The sequence below is a fragment of the Seriola dumerili genome, unplaced genomic scaffold, assembly GCF_002260705.1.
Source record: "Seriola dumerili isolate Sdu_G_001 unplaced genomic scaffold, Sdu_1.0 BDQW01000432.1, whole genome shotgun sequence".
NCBI lineage: Eukaryota > Metazoa > Chordata > Actinopteri > Carangiformes > Carangidae > Seriola > Seriola dumerili.
The window spans coordinates 4,597,850-4,616,856 of NW_019174687.1; the positions used below are offsets into that span (position 1 = coordinate 4,597,850).

Genomic DNA, 19,007 nt, shown 5'->3' on the forward strand with positions numbered 1-19,007 from the left:
TCAGAGTAGGAGTGTACCTGGATCACAGAGCAGGTGTTCTGTCCTTCTACAGCGTCTCTGAAACCATGACTCTCCTCCACAGAGTCCAGACCACAGTTCACTCAGCCTCTCTATGCTGGAGTTTGGGTTTCCTCTTATGGAGACACAGCTGAGTTGTGTAAACTCAAATAGACAAAGGTCATTTAAGTTGCATTCGGTTTAAAAATGAACTTTTGTTCATCAGTTTATTTTGTCTCCATCATTGTTGCTAAAAGCTCATAGCTCTTGTGTCTGCACTGCAATCTATAATTACATTATAATTTATGTGTTTGTCAGATCAAATGTGTTGTTGTTCAAATCAACTTACAGATAAGGTCTATGAGGTTTTATAAAAACTGTAATTATCATGATAATAATCAATGAGGAGATGATTCATTATTTTCTTTTCCACATCTGAGATTCAGGTGAAACAAACTGATTGTGTGGATGAAGTGAATCTGTTCATGAAATCACTGAACAAGAGTCATTTAACAGACTTTACTGATTCAGTGTGTGAACAATTGAAGCTTCACATCATGAATAAAACAGTTTTTTCCTAAAGAATAAATCAAATACTTTCTTGTCTTCCATCTTTCCCTCGTGACCTGAATGCAGCATCAGTGTTACAGAGTGTGACCGCTGTGTGAAGTGTGATATTACATGTATCTAAAGTGTCTTTTACTGATGTTGTTTAAAGCTGCCAAGGCTGAGTGAAGTTTTTACTCGTCTTCCTGCAGTGAACATCACAGCAGGTGAACAACTGAAATCTGAAAACTGATGCACACAACACAGAGGGCGCCTTCATCCACCTGACCAGGGATGTAGTGGAGGGTTAAAGCTCCTAGCTCACTTTTGTTCACATGTTTCAGACCATGTTTTTTAAGCTGATGAGAAACTTTAGTAATTATTAGTACGTAGTGATTCAGATATGATCCACGCTAATATAACTGTGTCACATCCAGCAGAAAAATGAAGTGAGTGAACTTGGTAATGAGTTTTCACATTAAAAAAACAATGAATTCAAACACTCATCCAATATCTGTCACTCTATTTGAAGAAAAAAAAGGTAACAGATAAAATATTATTCTAACAACAGAGAAGAGTTTGAGAACTGACAGGATGACAGGACTACAAAGATAATGGAGTAAGTATGATTGACAAAGATACATTACTCAAATAAAAAAAAAAAGAAAAGAAAACCTTGTTGTTAGTCCATGACACGGTTGTAATTTAGAGTTGCAATTTAACGCTGTGGTTTCACGCAGATTTTATATGAATGAAATGCACTTATTCAGCAGTGAAATCTTTAAATTAAAACAGGTACACATCATCTCAGTATTACTGTTGAACTTTACCCTTTTAAACATACCACCCATGTTCAGCAGGACAGTGGTGTGTGGTGACTTTTACAGATAGGCAAGCAGGCAAACATACCTTTTCAAGACAGTAGTAGCAGCAAGTCTCTTGTAAATTCAGAGCCTGTTCTGTCTCATGATTTTGTCCTGCCTGTCTCTCCTATGCTGAAGGTCTCTCTCCTGCATCTTGCTACTCTCTGCCTGGACATCTTCACTTTTCAACTTCCTGGCTGAAGAAGTTTTAGGAATATTCTTCTGAACTGACACTAAACATGTGTGAAACTTTGAAATTTGATTGGACGAGAGGCATTCGATGAGTGCTGATATAGAGTATAACAGCACTGGGACTTTTAACTACATGTGTCACTCTGCTTTACAGGTGTTCTATTAACCATTTAATCAGCACAACAGTAACAGTCGTTATCTATGTTAGATTGTAACAAACATTTGAATTAAATGATTATATTGGGAGGCAGAGGAGGATGAAGGGAAGAAGCCTGGATACTTCAGCGCACACCCGAGGTAACATGTAGACAAAGTAGCAAGCTAGTGTGCAATGTGCAGGTCAGATAAATGTTTGTGTTGCTTAGCAACAGTCCAGTACCAGTCTAGTTGCAACATCTATTTGTGCTGGCGTTGCCAAAATAATGATTAAATTAAAAACAATTCATAATCTGTTGTTGCTTATTTAACTAATATGGCGCTTGCAGAACTGTTGTATAAAAGCAATATCACACTCCAGTCGTGTTTGTACTGGGTACGACATCATAGGTACCTATGACTGAATCACAGCCGTGCTGATATACAGTACATCACTCCCTCTGGTTTGATGTTGCTTAATTAACTGACAAGTGACACACTCAATGTAGAATCCTGTAGCCTTTCCAGCCTCAGTGTTGCTAACCTTTCCGCTCATAGCCTGGACTGTAGTTGGAGGGCACAGGGGAGAGGCGGGGGCTTCAGTCTTGAGGAGCTGTAACTGTAGTTGTAGCTGTAGCTGTAGTTATGGTAAAAACAGCTATTGCACATTTGTCACACTGCTACATTCACAGCTATACTGCTAATTGCTAACTAACTAGCTAACTAGCGGTCACCAGCCTCACCGCTCTCTCTCTCCTCTCTCTCTCTCTTCTCTCTCTTCTCTCTGCTACGCCACACCGCCTTCGTACTGAGCTATTCCTGAAAGGAGCTGTGGTACTCTTGTAACAATATTCTGTCTCAAACAAATTTACAGCATATCTTGCACAGAGATGATAAATCAGTATAAATTGCTCTTGTCCTGCTACTTGTATGTTGCTTCTTAACATTTAATTTGTTTAGTATCCACACACGTCTGCGGCATGCGTGCAATATCATCTGACAAGCACACTTTGGCTATTCCTCCTCACCCATCAAAAGATCCCAGGATTATCCGCATCAGAACTTTACTATCATTCTGATTGATTGGTCTGTTTTTAGCTTTAACTGGGCGAGCACTGCTTGCCTCGCTTGACCTGACGGCACGCCATAGCACCAGGTGAAATACACCACTATGACTGTATTTGTTTTCAGTTTCCAGAGAGAAAAGCTAGTTATCTCATTCATGTATATTCATAATTTCAGGACAAGTAATTATATTTTATTCCATGTAGCAACTTTTATTGGCCCTGACTTGACACACACAGTATGGGGCAAACTTTTTTTTACTGTTAATCTGAAAATACCATGGAGAAATGTACAACATGGCTTTTATCATTCGTTGAAAACAATATAAAATCACTTCCTTTGGTGACTTACCAAAAAACTAAAAATGGTCTAATCTATTACTTTTATCCCCTCCAGTGAATTGTAGCTCCAGGTACATGCTGTGACAAAACACCTTAACATTAAAGCAACAATTCTAGCTTTATTATTATCTCTTTGTTTATCAGGCTTCTTGAGTTAATATCTTTTAATATTTCATTTATACTTTTTCATCATTTCAGAAACCACAATGCTGGCAACAAGAGTCAAGACTACAAAAAAAGATTTACAAATCTTCCTGTTTTCTATTAAAGCACATAAGCTAGCCTATCTTATGTGTTTGTCTGTAGGGGTTTTATTTTGAAATGGACCACATTAACATATAAGACGGGCATGTTGCAAAAATAAAATAAAAAAATGTTAGGAAACAAAACAGAAACCTCTATATTTTGAAAACAGAACTACTGATGTTTTACACGTTTTCTTATAAATAACATTGTTTTATGATTGTCTAATGCACAGGTTATAAAATTTACATTCGAATTACCTTTGTGATTGTTGTTGTAAACAAGTATTACATAAACACATAATTTTCAGCTTGAATCCACTTACAGTTCACTTTGCATTTATTTCTCCAAAACTCCATACTGTAATTTTCAGACGTTTATTTTTGGAACTCCACACGGATGTACCATGTCTAACTGCTATTCACTGTTTAGAGCTCGAGCCTCCAGGAGAAGCAGCAGCAGCAGCAGCAGTAGAAACGCCCTGCATCCTCTCTCCTCTTCTCCTACATCCATCCACCTTCCGGCCTTCCTCTGCTCCTCCAGCCGCGGAGGAGCCACTCTGAACGGAAAGAGGACGAACCAAAGGAGAAATGGCCTTTTAACACTTTGAGAGAATAACCCAGAAGAGACATGAAACCCTTGCCTTTTTCCTTCCTCCAACACCTCCTCCTCCTGCTCCTGGCTTCCTGAGCTGCTCCCCCGCTTCTGCTGACAGAAGATTCTCTGGAGTACATTAACGGATGATTATTTTCTTAATGATAACGTGACCGTAGCTTGGCGTCTCCGTCCTCCTCAGAGCCATTTTGCAGAACAGCCGTGGAGGCATATTTGTTGCCTGATCTGTGTCAATATTGTATCAGCGGAGCTGCCAGCAACCGGCAGGCTGGTTCGCTGCAGCTTCACCTGAGCCGAGGAAAAACAAACACTGTGATCCTGCAAATAACGTTTCAGGGGTAAACTGCAAATGTACAAAACTCACAGGATTATTATCAGAACAGCATAAAGTCACTGCTGTGCAGTAAACTGCAGGATGAAGCAAATACAGGGAAATTAGCCTTTATTGTACTACGCAGGCCTACATCTGCCATCCAGGACTATTTGTAACAAAAATGTAAGTGTTAAAAAATATATTAAATTTAAAATACAAAAATAATTAATATAATTGAATAATTTAAAAAATATTTTAAATTCTGTGAATGATTCGTAGAACGTAATATATAAACATTGCATAATTGAAAACATATACAATAAAATAAATTAAATATAGGCCACAAAATAATAGAAATGACGTGGTAACAGGGTCTTGAAGCCTAGATTTGAACTTACAATAAGGAAAATTATAGTGAAAATAGTATAAAATTCAAAATATTTGAAATAATTCAGGAATGCCATAATTTCAATACAATAAAATAAAAAATATATACAAAGTGATATTTTCAAAACAAATTGATAAACTAAAATACAAACAAAAAAAGTTTAAATAAAAAATAATTTAGTATATTAGCTATTTAAAATATTAACAATAATATATATTAAACTAAAAATATATAAGAAAAATATACATTTAATGGATATACAAATTAAATTACAAAAAATAAAATGTACACAGTAGCATAATACTAGCTGAAATACTAATTTAAAAACTAAATACAAAATAATAAAAAGATTTTAAAAATAATTTCAAGAAAGCTAAATATAAACAAAGGTTGTACAATAAATCTTCTTTTGCCGACAGTCTAATTCTAGTCACACAGTCAGATTCACTTCATGTTTTCAGGTTATGAGTAGAGAGAGTCTGACTGGACGTTGTTACTGGGAGGTGGAGTGGAGAGGAGGAGTTCATGTAGCAGTTGCATACAAGAATATCAGCAGAGTAGGGAGTGAATCTGTATTTGGACACAATGATAAATCTTGGGCATTAAATTGTAACCAAAATGGTTATACATTCTTCTACAACAAAATCAACACTCCAGTCTCAGGTCCTCGGTCCTTCAGAGTAGGAGTGTACCTGGATCACAGAGCAGGTGTTCTGTCCTTCTACAGCGTCTCTGAAACCATGACTCTCCTCCACAGAGTCCAGACCACATTCACTCAGCCTCTCTATGCTGGAGTTTGGGTTTCCTCTTATGGAGACACAGCTGAGTTGTGTAAACTCAAATAGACAAAGGTCATTTAAGTTGCATTCGGTTTAAAAAGTGAACTTTTGTTCATCAGTTTATTTTGTCTCCATCATTGTTGCTAAAAGCTCATAGCTCTTGTGTCTGCACTGCAATCTATAATTACATGTTTATATTTATGTGTTTGTCAGATCAAATGTTGTTGTTGTTCAAATCAACTTACAGATAAGGTCTATGAGGTTTTATAAAACTGTAATTATCATGATAATAATCAATGAGGAGATGATTCATTATTTTATTTTCCATATCTGAGATTCAGGTGAAACAAACTGATTGTGTGGATGAAGTGAATCTGTTCATGAAATCACTGAACAAGAGTCATTTAACAGACTTTACTGATTCAGTGTGTGAACAAACTGAAGCTTCACATCATGAATAAAACAGTTTTTCCTAAAGAATAAATCAAATACTTTCTTGTCTTCCATCTTTCCCATGTGACCTGAATGCAGCATCAGTGTTACAGAGTGTGACCGCTGTGTGAAGTGTGATATTACATGTATCTAAATGTGTCTTTACTGATGTTGTTTAAAGCTGCCAAAGGCTGAGTGAAGTTTTTACTCGTCTTCCTGCAGTGAACATCACAGCAGGTGAACAACTGAAATCTGAAAACTGATGCACAACACAAGAGGGCGCCTTCATCCACCTGACCAGGGATGTAGTGGAGGTTAAAGCTCCTCAGCTCACTTTGTTCACATGTTTCAGACCATGTTTTTAAGCTGATGAGAAACTTTAGTAATTATTAGTACGTAGTGATTCAGATATGATCCACGCTAATATAACTGTGTCACATCCCAGCAGAAAAATGAAGTGAGTGAACTTGGTAATGAGTTTTCACATTAAAAAAACAATGGATTCAAACACTCATCCAATATCTGTCACTCTATTTGAAGAACAAAAGGTAACAGATAAAATATTATTCTAACAACAGAGAAGAGTTTGAGAACTGACAGGATGACAGGACTACAAAGATAATGGAGTAAGTATGATTGACAAAGATACATTACTCAAATAAAAAAAAAAGAAAAGAAAACCTTGTTGTTAGTCCATGACACGGTTGTAATTTAGAGTTGCAATTTAACGCTGTGGTTTCACGCAGATTTTATATGAATGAAATGCACTTATTCAGCAGTGAAATCTTTAAATTAAAACAGGTACACATCATCTCAGTATTACTGTTGAACTTTACCCTTTTAAACATACCACCCATGTTCAGCAGGACAGTGGTGTGTGGTGACCTTTACAGATAGGCAAGCAGGCAAACATACCTTTTCAAGACAGTAGTAGCAGCAAGTCTCTTGTAAATTCAGAGCCTGTTCTGTCTCATGATTTTGTCCTGCCTGTCTCTCCTATGCTGAAGGTCTCTCTCCTGCATCTTGCTACTCTCTGCCTGGACATCTTCACTTTTCAACTTCCTGGCTGAAGAAGTTTTAGGAATATTCTTCTGAACTGACACTAAACATGTGAAACTTGAAGTATAGAGGAAACATATGTATAAATCTATCAAAAATACTTACCATTATACAACACCGAGTTCCAACCAAGAAATTTGATTGGACGAGAGGCATTCGATGAGTGCTGATATAGAGTATAACAGCACTGGGACTTTTAACTACATGTGTCACTCTGCTTTACAGGTGTTCTATTAACCATTAATCAGCACAACAGTAACAGTCGTTATCTATGTTAGATTGTAACAAACATTTGAATTAAATGATATATGGGAGGCAGAGGAGGATGAAGGGAAGAAGCCTGGATACTTCAGCGCACACCCGAGGTAACATGTAGACAAAGTAGCAAGCTAGTGTGCAATGTGCAGGTCAGATAAATGTTTGTGTTGCTTAGCAACAGTCCAGTACCAGTCTAGTTGCACATCTATTTGTGCTGGCGTTGCCAAATAAGTGATTAAATTAAAAAAAACAATTCATAATCTGTTGTTGCTTATTTAACTAATATGGCGCTTGCAGAACTGTTGTATAAAAGCAATATCACACTCCAGGTCGTGTTGTTGTACTGGGTACGACATCATAGGTACCTATGACTGAATCACAGCCGTGCTGATATACAGTACATCACTCCCTCTGGTGTGATGTTGCTTAATTAACTGACAGTGACACACTCAATGTAGAATCCTATAGCCTTTCCAGCCTCAGTGTTGCTAACCTTTCCTGGCTCATAGCCTGGACTGTAGTTGGAGGGCACAGGGGAGAGGCGGGGGCTTCAGTCTTGAGGAGCTGTAACTGTAGTTGTAGCTGTAGCTGTAGTTATGGTAAAAACAGCATATTGCACATTTGTCACACTGCTACATTCACAGCTATACTGCTAATTGCTAACTAACTAGCTAACTAGCGGTCACCAGCCTCACCGCTCTCTCTCTCGCTCTCTCTCTCTCTCTCTCTCTCTCTCTCTGCTACGCACACCGCCTTCGGTGTGAGCTATTCCTGAAAGGAGCTGTGGTACTCTTGTAACAATATTCTGTCTCAAACTTCCAAATTTACAGCATATCTTGCACAGAGATGATAAATCAGTATAAATTGCTCTTGTCCTGCTACTTGTACTGTTGCTTCTTAACATTTAATTTGTTTAGTATCCACACACGTCTGCGCATGCGTGCAATATCATCTGACAAGCACACTTTGGCTATTCCTCCTCACCCATCAAAGATCCCAGGATTATCCGCATCAGAACTTTACTATCATTCTGATTGATTGGTCTGTTTTTAGCTTTAACTGGGCGAGCACTGCTTGCCTCGCTTGACCTGACGGCACGCCATAGCACCAGGTGAAATACACCACTATGACTGTATTTGTTTTCAGTTTCCAGAGAAAAGCTAGTTATTCTCATTCATGTATATTCATAATTTCAGGACAAGTAATTATATTTTATTCCATGTAGCAACTTTTATTGGCCCTGACTTGACACACACAGTATGGGGCAAACTTTTTTTTACTGTTAATCTGAAAATACCATGGAGAAATGTACAACATGGCTGTTTATCATTCGTTGAAAACAATATAAAATCACTTCCTTTTGGTGACTTACCAAAAAACTAAAATGGTCTAATCTATTACTTTTATCCCCTCCAGTGAATTGTAGCTCAGAGTACATGCTGTGACAAAACACCTTAACATTAAAGCAACAATTCTAGCTTTTATTATTATCTCTTGTTTATCAGGCTTCTTGAGTTAATATCTTTAATATTTCATTTATACTTTTCATCATTTCAGAAACCCACAATGCTGGCAACAAGAGTCAAGACTACAAAAAAAGATTTACAAATCTTCCTGTTTTCTATTAAAGCACATAAGCTAGCCTATCTTATGTGTTTGTCTGTAGGGGTTTTATTTTGAAAATGGACCACATTAAAAGGGCATGTGCAAAAATAAAATAAAAAAATGTTAGGAAACAAAACAGAAACCTCTATATTTTTGAAAACAGAACTACTGATGTTTTACACGTTTTCTTATAAATAACATTGTTTTATGATTGTCTAATGCACAGGTTATAAAATTTACATTCGAATTACCTTGTGATTGTTGTTGTAAACAAGTATTACATAAATACACATAATTTTCAGCTTGAATCCACTTACAGTTTCACTTTGCATATTATTTCTCCAAAACTCCAGATTACTGTAATTTTCAGACGTTTATTTTGGAACTCCACACCGGATGTACCATGTCTAACTGCTAATTCACTGTTTAGAGCTCGAGCCTCCAGGAGAAGCAGCAGCAGCAGCAGCAGTAGAAACGCCCTGCATCCTCTCTCCTCTTCTCCTACATCCATCCACCTTCCGGCTCTCCTCTGCTCCTCCAGCCGCGGAGGAGCCACTCTGAACGGAAAGGAGGACGAACCAAAGGAGAAATGGCCTTTTAACACTTTGAGAGAATAACCCAGAAGAGACATGAAACCTTTGCCTTTTTCCTTCCTCCAACACCTCCTCCTCCTGCTCCTGGCTTCCCTGAGCTGCTCCCCCGCTTCTGCTGACAGAAGATTCGGTGAGTACATTAACGGATGATTATTTTCTTAATGATAACGTGACCGTAGCTGCGTCTCCGGTCCTCCTCAGAGCCATTTTGCAGAACAGACCGTGGAGGCTATTTCTGTGCCTGATCTGTGTCAATATTGTATCAGCGGAGCTGCCAGCAACCGGCAGGCTGGTTCGCTGCAGCTTCACCTGAGCCGAGGAAAAACAAACACTGTGATCCTGCAATAACGTTTCAGCAGGGAGATCCACTGCAAATGTACAAAACCTCACAGGATTATTATCAGAACAGCATAAAGTCACTGCTGTGCAGTAAACTGCAGGATGAAGCAAATACAGGGAAATTAGCCTTTATTGTACTACGCAGGCCTACATCTGCCATCCAGGACTATTTGTAACAAAAATGTAAGTGTAAAAAAATATTAAAATTTAAAATACAAAAATAATAATATAATTGAATAATTTAAAAAATATTTTAAATTCTGTGAATGATTCGTAGAACGTAATATATAAACATTGCATAATTGAAAACATATACAATAAAATAAATTAAATATAGGCCACAAAATAATAGAAATGACGTGGTAACAGGGTCTTGAAGCCTAGATTTGAACTTACAATAAGGAAAATTAATAGTGAAAATAGTATAAAATTCAAAATATTTGAAATAATTCAGGAATGCCATAATTTCAATACAATAAAAATAAAAATATATACAAGTGATATTTTCAAAACAAATGATAGAACTAAAATACAAACAAAAAAAGTTTAAATAAAAAAATAATTTAGTATATTAGCTATTTAAAATATTAACAATATATATATTAAACTAAAAATATATAAGAAAAATATACATTTAATGGATATACAAATTAAATGTACAAAATAAAATGTACACAGTAGCATAATACTAGCTGAAATACTAATTTAAAAACTAAATACAAAATAATAAAAAAGATTTTAAAAAAATAATTCAAGAAAGCTAAATATAAACAAAGGTTGTACAATAAATGAAGTAAAATGTAGAAATGATGCAGGAACATAATTAAAATTAGAATTTAACAGTAGTCCCAAATATTAAAACTCAATGATAATAGGGAGTGGTGGGTCTGTGTACACTCGCTTGTAGACAAGAGGAGGCAACAACAATAGTCAGTGATAACATCAAAGCAAAGCAATGAAAAATGAGCTTATACATACACTCTCCAATTTCTAGCTCTGTGCTCTTTACAGAGCCAGCTATCGATCGAGTACTTGTATGTGTGTGTGTGTGTGTGTGTGTGTGTGTATGATGACTGTTGACATTAATTTCTCTCATGCACAGAGTCTATAAATAGCTGATACCTAATATTCCCCCACTGATTTGAGAATCGGAGCCTGCAGGATGACTGATGCAGAGATGTGTTGTAGAAGATGGTGAGTGGAGAAGGAAGAGCAGGAAGAAGCTTGTGCTGAGAGGGAGGAGAGTATGTGTGTGTATGTGTGTGTATGTGTGTGTGTGTGTGTGTGTGTCCAGACCCCCCCCCCCTTTCTCCTTCAGATTACATAACCAGCAAACAGAGAGTATGGCAGTCACAGTATAGACTCAGCTGAGAAGACGAGCAGCAAAACAACAGAGAGCTCCGAGCTGCGGCTTTCAGACTCTATTTAGACATTTACACTTAGAAACAACACACATATATTCTACAGTAGGTTAATGTGCCTGTTCTGTTAACGATGCATATGGTTTAGTGATCAGATTTTACACTAATCCTGCAATAACTCTACAGGGTCTTTTAGTTTATTGTACCATTTTGACATTTCATGGCATTTCTTTTCTCTTGTCATATAACTGATACATATAATTTAACCATGGTGCTGAAAATATACTATAATGCTGCCAACTAGCTCAGACAAGCAGAGTATTACAGTTATGTAATATTTACTTTACTGTGCTTTATTGCTACATTATTGTAGCATGTGGCAGTGGCTCCTAACCTGTTTGACCCAAGGCTATATTAAAGGGGCAACTGCCTAGGGGGAGGGGCCACAAAAGCCACTGGTTCATCCATCTCCACTGGTTTTGACACTTTGATTTAATGCATATATGTTCAGGGTTGTGCATTGTTAGCTAATTAATTGGCCCTGTCTTGAGCCATCAAAATACAACCCATAGGGGTGTTGTCTAGTCTATGCTCAAAAACAACTTGGTTTGATTTAGGGAAAGCTCATGGCTTGAGTTAAGATAAGTATTTTGTTAAGATTAAAGGTTCTTTGACATCATGGGTGCAAAAATAAACACAGGGTTAAGGTTATAGAGCAACTGTGTTCATGGTTAAAAGACACAACGATGAATATCGGTTTGAGACGGGAAAGAAACGGCGGTCTCTCATGTGAAGATCCAGTGTTTTGTCGACCCATCCGTAAGTTTTAAGTTTATATAGTGAACCTTTTAGTTGCTGGATTACACATCCAACAGTAACTGGAGCAACAGTTTTGTTTGTGTTTTAGCTCTGTTTTTGGCCTCCACTGAAATCGCTCCTGAGGGAAATATCTGGTTCTTTAGCTGCTAAATGCTTCACTTTGTTCACCAGCTGGTCTCTAAATTTGTCTGTCTGCCATTTGTAGCCGAGCAGGTAGAGTACAGTGGGTTTGTCAGAGGTTTATCATTGATAAATTGCATCGTGGGGCTGAAAACGCTGCTTCGAGAGCGGCGAGAGTGAACCATAACAATAAAATTGCGTTTAAAGCTATGGCCATGACGACTGATGGTACCAAGTTGGACCAGGTCTGTTCCAGTCTGGGTCAGCTGGTTTTGACGGTGGTCAGACAAAATCATATAGTGTGTTATATGTAAATATTTTTATCTTCAAGTCTTCAGATCCAGTTGCTGCCAGTTGTTCACATAAAGATATTTTAAACATGTTTGATATTTGCGGCTGAAATCAGTTTTGTGTTGCCCAAGGGAGACCACCCACCTCCAGTTCCCTCTGTAGACTATACTGTCCCATACGCCTCTCCATCCAAGATCTGACCAAAACCAAAGCGCTTTCTTTCTCCTTTTTGGCCTTTGCACTTCATATAAACACTGCAAGCTGCTGGTAGCCGTCCATGTTTGTTTTGGTACAAGGACACGTCACAGTTGGCGTGGTGTCTGCAGGGTCTGTAGGGTCGTCTGCCTCCAGAAATCCAGTCATTACTGACCCGTGCTTCAGTGTTTCGTCTGCTCAAGTCTTAAGGTTTTTGCTCTTTCTTGACTCTCTCAGACTGAGCTGGCGGAAACACTGCTCTGACCAGTCTTTGCAGCTTCCAGCTCGTCTTCAGGCTTGTCCCAAGCTTATCACCTACAAGTGACATTCTCTGCTTTGACATTGTTTTAACAAGACTCATAAGAAAAAAAAAGAAAATAAATCTTTAAACACAGATTGTATGAACTCAAACGTGGAGTGAGTTGAGAGAATCCCTATAAATATCTTACAGTGCCCCTCAAGGGAACTGTATATTAAAATTTTTAATCAAAAGTGACTATATAGAGACCTTGTGCACATTATATTCTTACAGTATTTAAAAAGTTCCTGAAATATCCCTTCAGGGATCCATAGTGGCACTCTGTCGTGAGGATATCGTGACCTTATTCTACTTTCTCGACATTTTTAGTCTCCTGTGGTACTGCTGTACACCTATCATAATTCTCATAACATTGAAATATTCATAAGGAGCTGTGATTCGTCTGCAGTACTCAACAGTGACTTCACAGTGACCTTGTTGCGTTTCACGGTAGTTCGGACTTAGTTTGGTTTTTATCCAGAAGAAAATGATCAAAATAAGGGAAACAATAGAATAAGGAGAAACTATTTATCTCTCTGATCCTGTTGATCCTTGACTGGAGGTCATAGGTCAGTTTATGTATCACTACATCTATTGTCAGATCTACTCCTCTGTGTAGTTTGTTCACCATCTCAGCTTATAGCTTTTTCATGGTTGACACATCTTATTTAAACGTGTGGGGGAGTCTCAAAATGCACAGTCTGTTTGTTTAAAGTCAGAGAGGCTTCCGTGCCTGGAATAGTTAACACAAATTTGAATTTAGAAGCGGAAAGCAGTCTAGCAGCGAGGCAGCACACCGGAAAGAAAGAGTGGGCGGTCAGATACATTTACCTCCAACCCTGAAGAAGATCTGGGTTCAGTTTCCATTTGGAGAGAAATGATCAAGCTCAGAATTAGTTTTGAACGAAAACCTCAGGATAACATTAACAGTCTGTTTGACCTTCAGCTCTAACTAAGTCTGATCATGTCACTATGTCATTTCACAGAATATTGTGGAACTGTGTGGACATTTTGGTTGTGCAGGACCAAAAGCCACTGGTAAATCTGAACTCCTGCAACAAATATCCAGTTTAAAGCAATAGAATGAAATAGCACCCCTATGGCAGCAGGCATTCAGGACCTTGATTGTCATGGTTACAATAATAAACACGCGGACTGTACCGAGAGTGATGTACCGGACCTTCATCGCCATGGTTACTATAATAACGGTCATGGCTTGGTTAGGTTACTGTAGTTTTTACTCCACTGTATTTATCTGACAACTGGAGTTACTTGTTAGGTTCAGATTTTATGTTTAACATGAGATAAGATCATAAAATATCCCTGCTACAGCAAAACTCTCCATTCCAAAATGTGTAATTCAGCAAGTGCTTATTTCATAATCGATGAATCAGTCAGATAAAAAAAAACATGCAAATTACATTTTCACAGAGGGGATATCTTTATATTTCTTGTAAGTTGCATGCTTGAAACTTGACTTGAGACTCATCCTTGAAGGACTTTTGGGAGATTGAGGTTTGGGACTTGTGAACAATCTTTATTTTTTTATTTTTTGACGCATTAACATTGAAATATCTGGTGTGCTGAATTCGGATGTCATTTCCTCATAGGGCGAGAGAGGGTGGCTGTCATCTCCCTCACTTCTGCCTCCCAGAGAACTACACTGAGACTTGACTTGGACTTGAAAAAACTTAACTTGTGAGCATCTCTGATGTGAAGACATTAATATCACATGTGAAACTGTATTTCACTGAGTTATTTTCAGACAGTTCAAGGATTAAATATTGTATTTCTTATTTGAAAACACAAATTTTAAATGTGCCAGTGTGAGCAGTTTTGACCAGTTGCATGTTAATGCATCCACAAAAAACAGTGGCAGACTTCCTCTTAGTGCGGGAGCATCCTGTCATGTGTATATTTTAAAACCCTCTGATTTAAAAATGAGGCTGCAGCCAGACACTGTTTATTCTAATGAGCATTTAGCTCTAATGAGTCTTTTGTCATGCAGTTTTTACATGACAGGCAGACAGTTGTCAATGATTTGTTACTTTCAGTTGCTCTTTACTGATCTATAGTCTCTCTCTCTCTCTCTCTCTCTCTCTCTCTCTCTCTCTGTGTTTGTGTTTGTGTGTGTGGTCTTATCAGCTGCTGTTTGTCCATACAGTGATTTATGTTTGTTGCACTTTATTGTACACAGTGTGTTTTCATTGTGAAGCCCCTCTGTGTGTGTCTCTCTGAGCCAGATTTGTCCCTCCTGGGATCTGAACCAGAGACTGCGTTCAGCTCAGGTCTCCTAATCATTAATCTGGAACCTGGAGAAGGTCACCGCTGGTTTGCCTGGTGTGACTGTCACCATGGCAACGCTCATTAAGATTTTATACATGCTGATTGGTCGGTAGGGTCGGGGCAGAGCTGCCGAGTTGCTGACATGGTTTACTGTAACTGTGCTCTCATACATGTGGGCGCAGGACATGGACACAGGCAGGTGTATGAGCACTGTTATGTCACAGCAGCGGAGCAAGCTCATTGGTCAGAAACATAGTTGTTCTAACCAGATCCCATAATTTCAACTGTTCTGTTTTTTGGTCTCTGTGTTAAATCTTGTTCTAACCAGGCACATTTAATGACCTTTCATACTTTTTAATGGAAAAATCTACACACCACAATATACATATTTTTTCTGCTGCACTAATAATCACACTCAGTATTCAGTAGTTATAAAGTATACGAAGAAAGACCATGTACTAAGAAAACATGCAGAAACTTATTTTTGTTCCAAATTAAAACAGAGGGATGAAACTGTTTTCAATAACTGTCACATGTTAAAAATCTGAGAAGCCACCTGTGCTTCATGAATTATCATGGCTTCCTTGGTCTGTTCCTGTGTAATCTTGTTTACTTGTTCTTTGGTCGGATTAGTCTTGAGCCGATATTCAATAATATTGATTACTGCAATATTTCCCGCCATGTGTGATATCTTTGGCCTGGACTGCATGGAGATATGACATGTTCCTGCCGAAGCCCAGATCAGTTTCTGATTTAAATCTAAATTGTACAAATTACCATTCAGAGAACACTGAACAAACAAGAAGCCTGGCTTCGTTTTTTTTAAAATGACACAGTAGATGTTTGGTTTGGCTGCTGAAACTCAGGATTCTTGTTGGCCGGGTTTAGCTGTGATTCTCTGGTTTTCCTGTTAAAAGCGGACGATGAGGGAGGATTTAGAAAACACTCACTGTGATTACAAACCTGACGTGATCATCCTGTAGTGAAGTCCAGCTGCATCTGAGCTGGTGGCACATTTGTCGGTGTTGCTTCACTGCTCATGCTTCTGAATGACTTGACATTCATCAATAGATTGATCAATCTGGATCGATTCGGAGCGCAGAAGCTGAAAGTGTGATGAACAGCCTGTCACTCTGCTCCTGCTTTGTTCCCAGCACCTGCTGCAGGCTGCTGTTTCTGGCTGTGTTGATTGGTATCTCCTCCTGTTGTGGTTTCTCCTCACTGTACAGGTGAAACCACATCTGTTCTGAGCATTTATCTCAGTGAAATGTGCCTGTTTGGCCCTGCAGGGTTTACTGTGCTTCCTGCTGAATCACCCACTGCTGTTTGTATTCACTCAGCAGCTTCTCACTGAACATTTATGGCTCAGAACTGCTTGTTGGAGCTGTGGCTAGTAGTCACATATAAACATTTTACATGTGAGTGCTGTTAGTTACTGGTAAAGATTCACTGGGTTTGAAAACAGGCTTTTCACTTCTTTGAGCATCTTTTCACATCTCAGAGATAGATCAATCTTTGGCACAAAGTATTTCTTACAGAAAACCTCACATCCTGAAACTGTATTAATTCAGTTTTTATGGTTATGTTTCAAGACACCTACACTCGCTTAAGGCCAGGAACGCACTGGATGCGTCGTGTGTGTGTGTGTGGTGGTTGCGGACGTTTTGGTTTTCATTTCAGCGCCCATGTTAACAGGTTAGAGCGGACATACCACACGTGTGATTCGGCGTCTTGCCTTCTTTTCACATGTGACACGTGTCTCCCAGCAAAAATAGACAGAGGAAAGACCTGTTGATGTCATATTGACATCATACCAGCACCATTACACAGTACTGACATCTGAATGTGTCACAGACATGAATAAATATAAATATATATTTTTTTAACCATTTTAGCAGCTGCATTTAGAGTCAGTGTTTTGTTCTGTCAAAAATAAATCAGAAATAATTCAAAATGAAGAGCCGCCATGCTCACGCCACGCAAGCAGTGTGTTCCCCGGCATAAGGTTTGGGAACAGATGTGGTCTTGGTGAATATTGAAATAGGGAACACTGATTTGAAGCATGAGGCCTAATGTGAAACTCGGTGTCCAGTATCATGTGGTTATTGCAACGTCCAGGCATCCACCAATCACCTTGATTTGTTTTGTTTTTTTTGTGATATGAAATACAGCTCCGAATATTTGGAGCATGTTTACATTTATTCCTAAATGTTTAAGTGCAAACTAGTTGTATGTGAAGATAATTCACAGGAGACAGGGTAGCACACGTGCCTCTCAGTCTTTCCATTCAGTCATCGCTTAATCAGTTTGTCAATTTTTACATTTGACACTCTAAGGTTTCTGAAAGTATCGGGTGCTAATGTTTTAAATTGTGAACGTGGCCACTGGAGGTCCATCATGACGCAGAAGATCGAGGGACACTCTGCCACCCTCGTCACCTTAGTTCTCCTGCGGAATTAGGAATTATCACCAACGTTTCAGGCACACATGCTTTCTATTTTACCTCCAACACTTTCAAGCAAAAGTGTTAGGATATGGCATCATAGCTTTTTCTTTAACGCAAGTTATATTACACAGAAACAGGGCTGCACAATTAATCGAAATATTATTGAAATCACACTATGGCCAAGTGCAATATCCAAATCACAGGAGCTGCAATTGTTGATAAAGATAAAATGTCATACAGACACGCACACACACACACACACACACACACACACACACACACACACACACACACACACACACACACACACACACACACACACACATAGTAATGCAACAGAGATGCCCCCAGTCTCCAAATCATATTCTCCAGACATTAGGGAACATGCTTGTTTGAAAATTACATCATCATCATGTTTTTTTTCTTTTTTCAGTGAAAATCAAATACATAAACAAATGAAATTATGACTCGTATCGCAATCGCAATATCTGTCCCTACACAAAAATGATTAATGATGTTCACATGATTTACATCCACAACATGTAATCAAAGCAGGTGATTTACTTAAGCTCCATAAAACAGAAACTTTGATTCTTTGTTGCAAAAATCAAGGCAGACAGGAAGCCAGCAGCTGAGAGCTACAGTAAAACAGTTCTGAATACAAAACTGCTGCTTCATTCAACCAGATGGATGGATCAGTGCTTCGGCTGCGAACAATCAGTGGAAGAGAAGAAGAGCGGAGGATGAGAGGAAAAGGGATAAAAAGGATGAGAGAGGTGGTTGTTTTGTCGCTGCAGGAGACGGAGGACGGGAAGACAAAGAGAGATTACTGCCAATTTAGGCACGGGGCCGTTCGCACACACCTCCTAATCGACAAATGGATTTCCTCTGCTCTGCTGCAACAGAATAAAAAATGATCAAATACTGCTTTCTGCTTCCAAATCCTTTTCCTTTGTGTTCGTCTAAATTGTCAGGTGGCATGTTGCTGTGAGTGATCGTTTCTGTCGGAGCTGGGGCCGAAACAAATTGGATTGGCGTCATCTTAAAAACAAAGAAACAAACTGCATGCATGGTACACAACGGAAATCACGTCTCGACACATATAGATAGACAACACACAGACAGCCTATTAGGACCCCCCCCCGCTCTTTTTTTGATCAGCCATGGGAAAAACCTGAAAGTGAGTCTGATTTTACACAAACTAAAAATAAAACTTGAAAGACAGGGAAATGTTTTTAAAAGGCTTTCCCTTCAGTGTGCGACCCTGACTTGTTATCAACTGTCCCGACATGTAAACACGCCTGCAGAGATAACATTGTGTGGTGGAAAACAGAAAAGGTTAGAGGACACTTGAAGAAGTAGAAGTCAAAGAAGTCCAAGCTTCTCTGTTGAGAGAGAGGCGAAGTTACAAGGACTAATTCATTGACA

The 19,007-nt window shown here is 38.6% G+C and overlaps 2 protein-coding genes across 3 annotated transcripts in view; both read left to right on the forward strand.

Moving 5' to 3' along the window:
* Nucleotides 1-5,958, forward strand: part of LOC111233922 (tripartite motif-containing protein 16-like) — a 7,551-nt gene extending 1,593 nt beyond the window's left edge. The window contains exon 2 of one of the 2 annotated variants that reach the window (XM_022761842.1): nucleotides 5,362-5,958. In XM_022761842.1, the coding sequence (XP_022617563.1) occupies nucleotides 5,362-5,543 (182 nt within the window). In that variant the 3' untranslated portion in view covers nucleotides 5,544-5,958. Of the gene's footprint in view, nucleotides 1-5,336 lie in introns of both variants that reach the window. The other variant, XM_022761843.1, reaches the window with a different exon arrangement.
* Nucleotides 5,959-9,296: 3,338 nt separating this feature from the next.
* The window catches only part of LOC111233814 (receptor-type tyrosine-protein phosphatase N2-like), a 236,598-nt gene continuing 226,887 nt past the window's right edge, over nucleotides 9,297-19,007 (forward strand). The window contains exon 1 of the mRNA XM_022761719.1: nucleotides 9,297-9,554. Within this exon, the coding sequence (XP_022617440.1) occupies nucleotides 9,461-9,554 (94 nt within the window). The 5' untranslated portion in view covers nucleotides 9,297-9,460. The remainder of the gene's footprint in view (nucleotides 9,555-19,007) is intronic.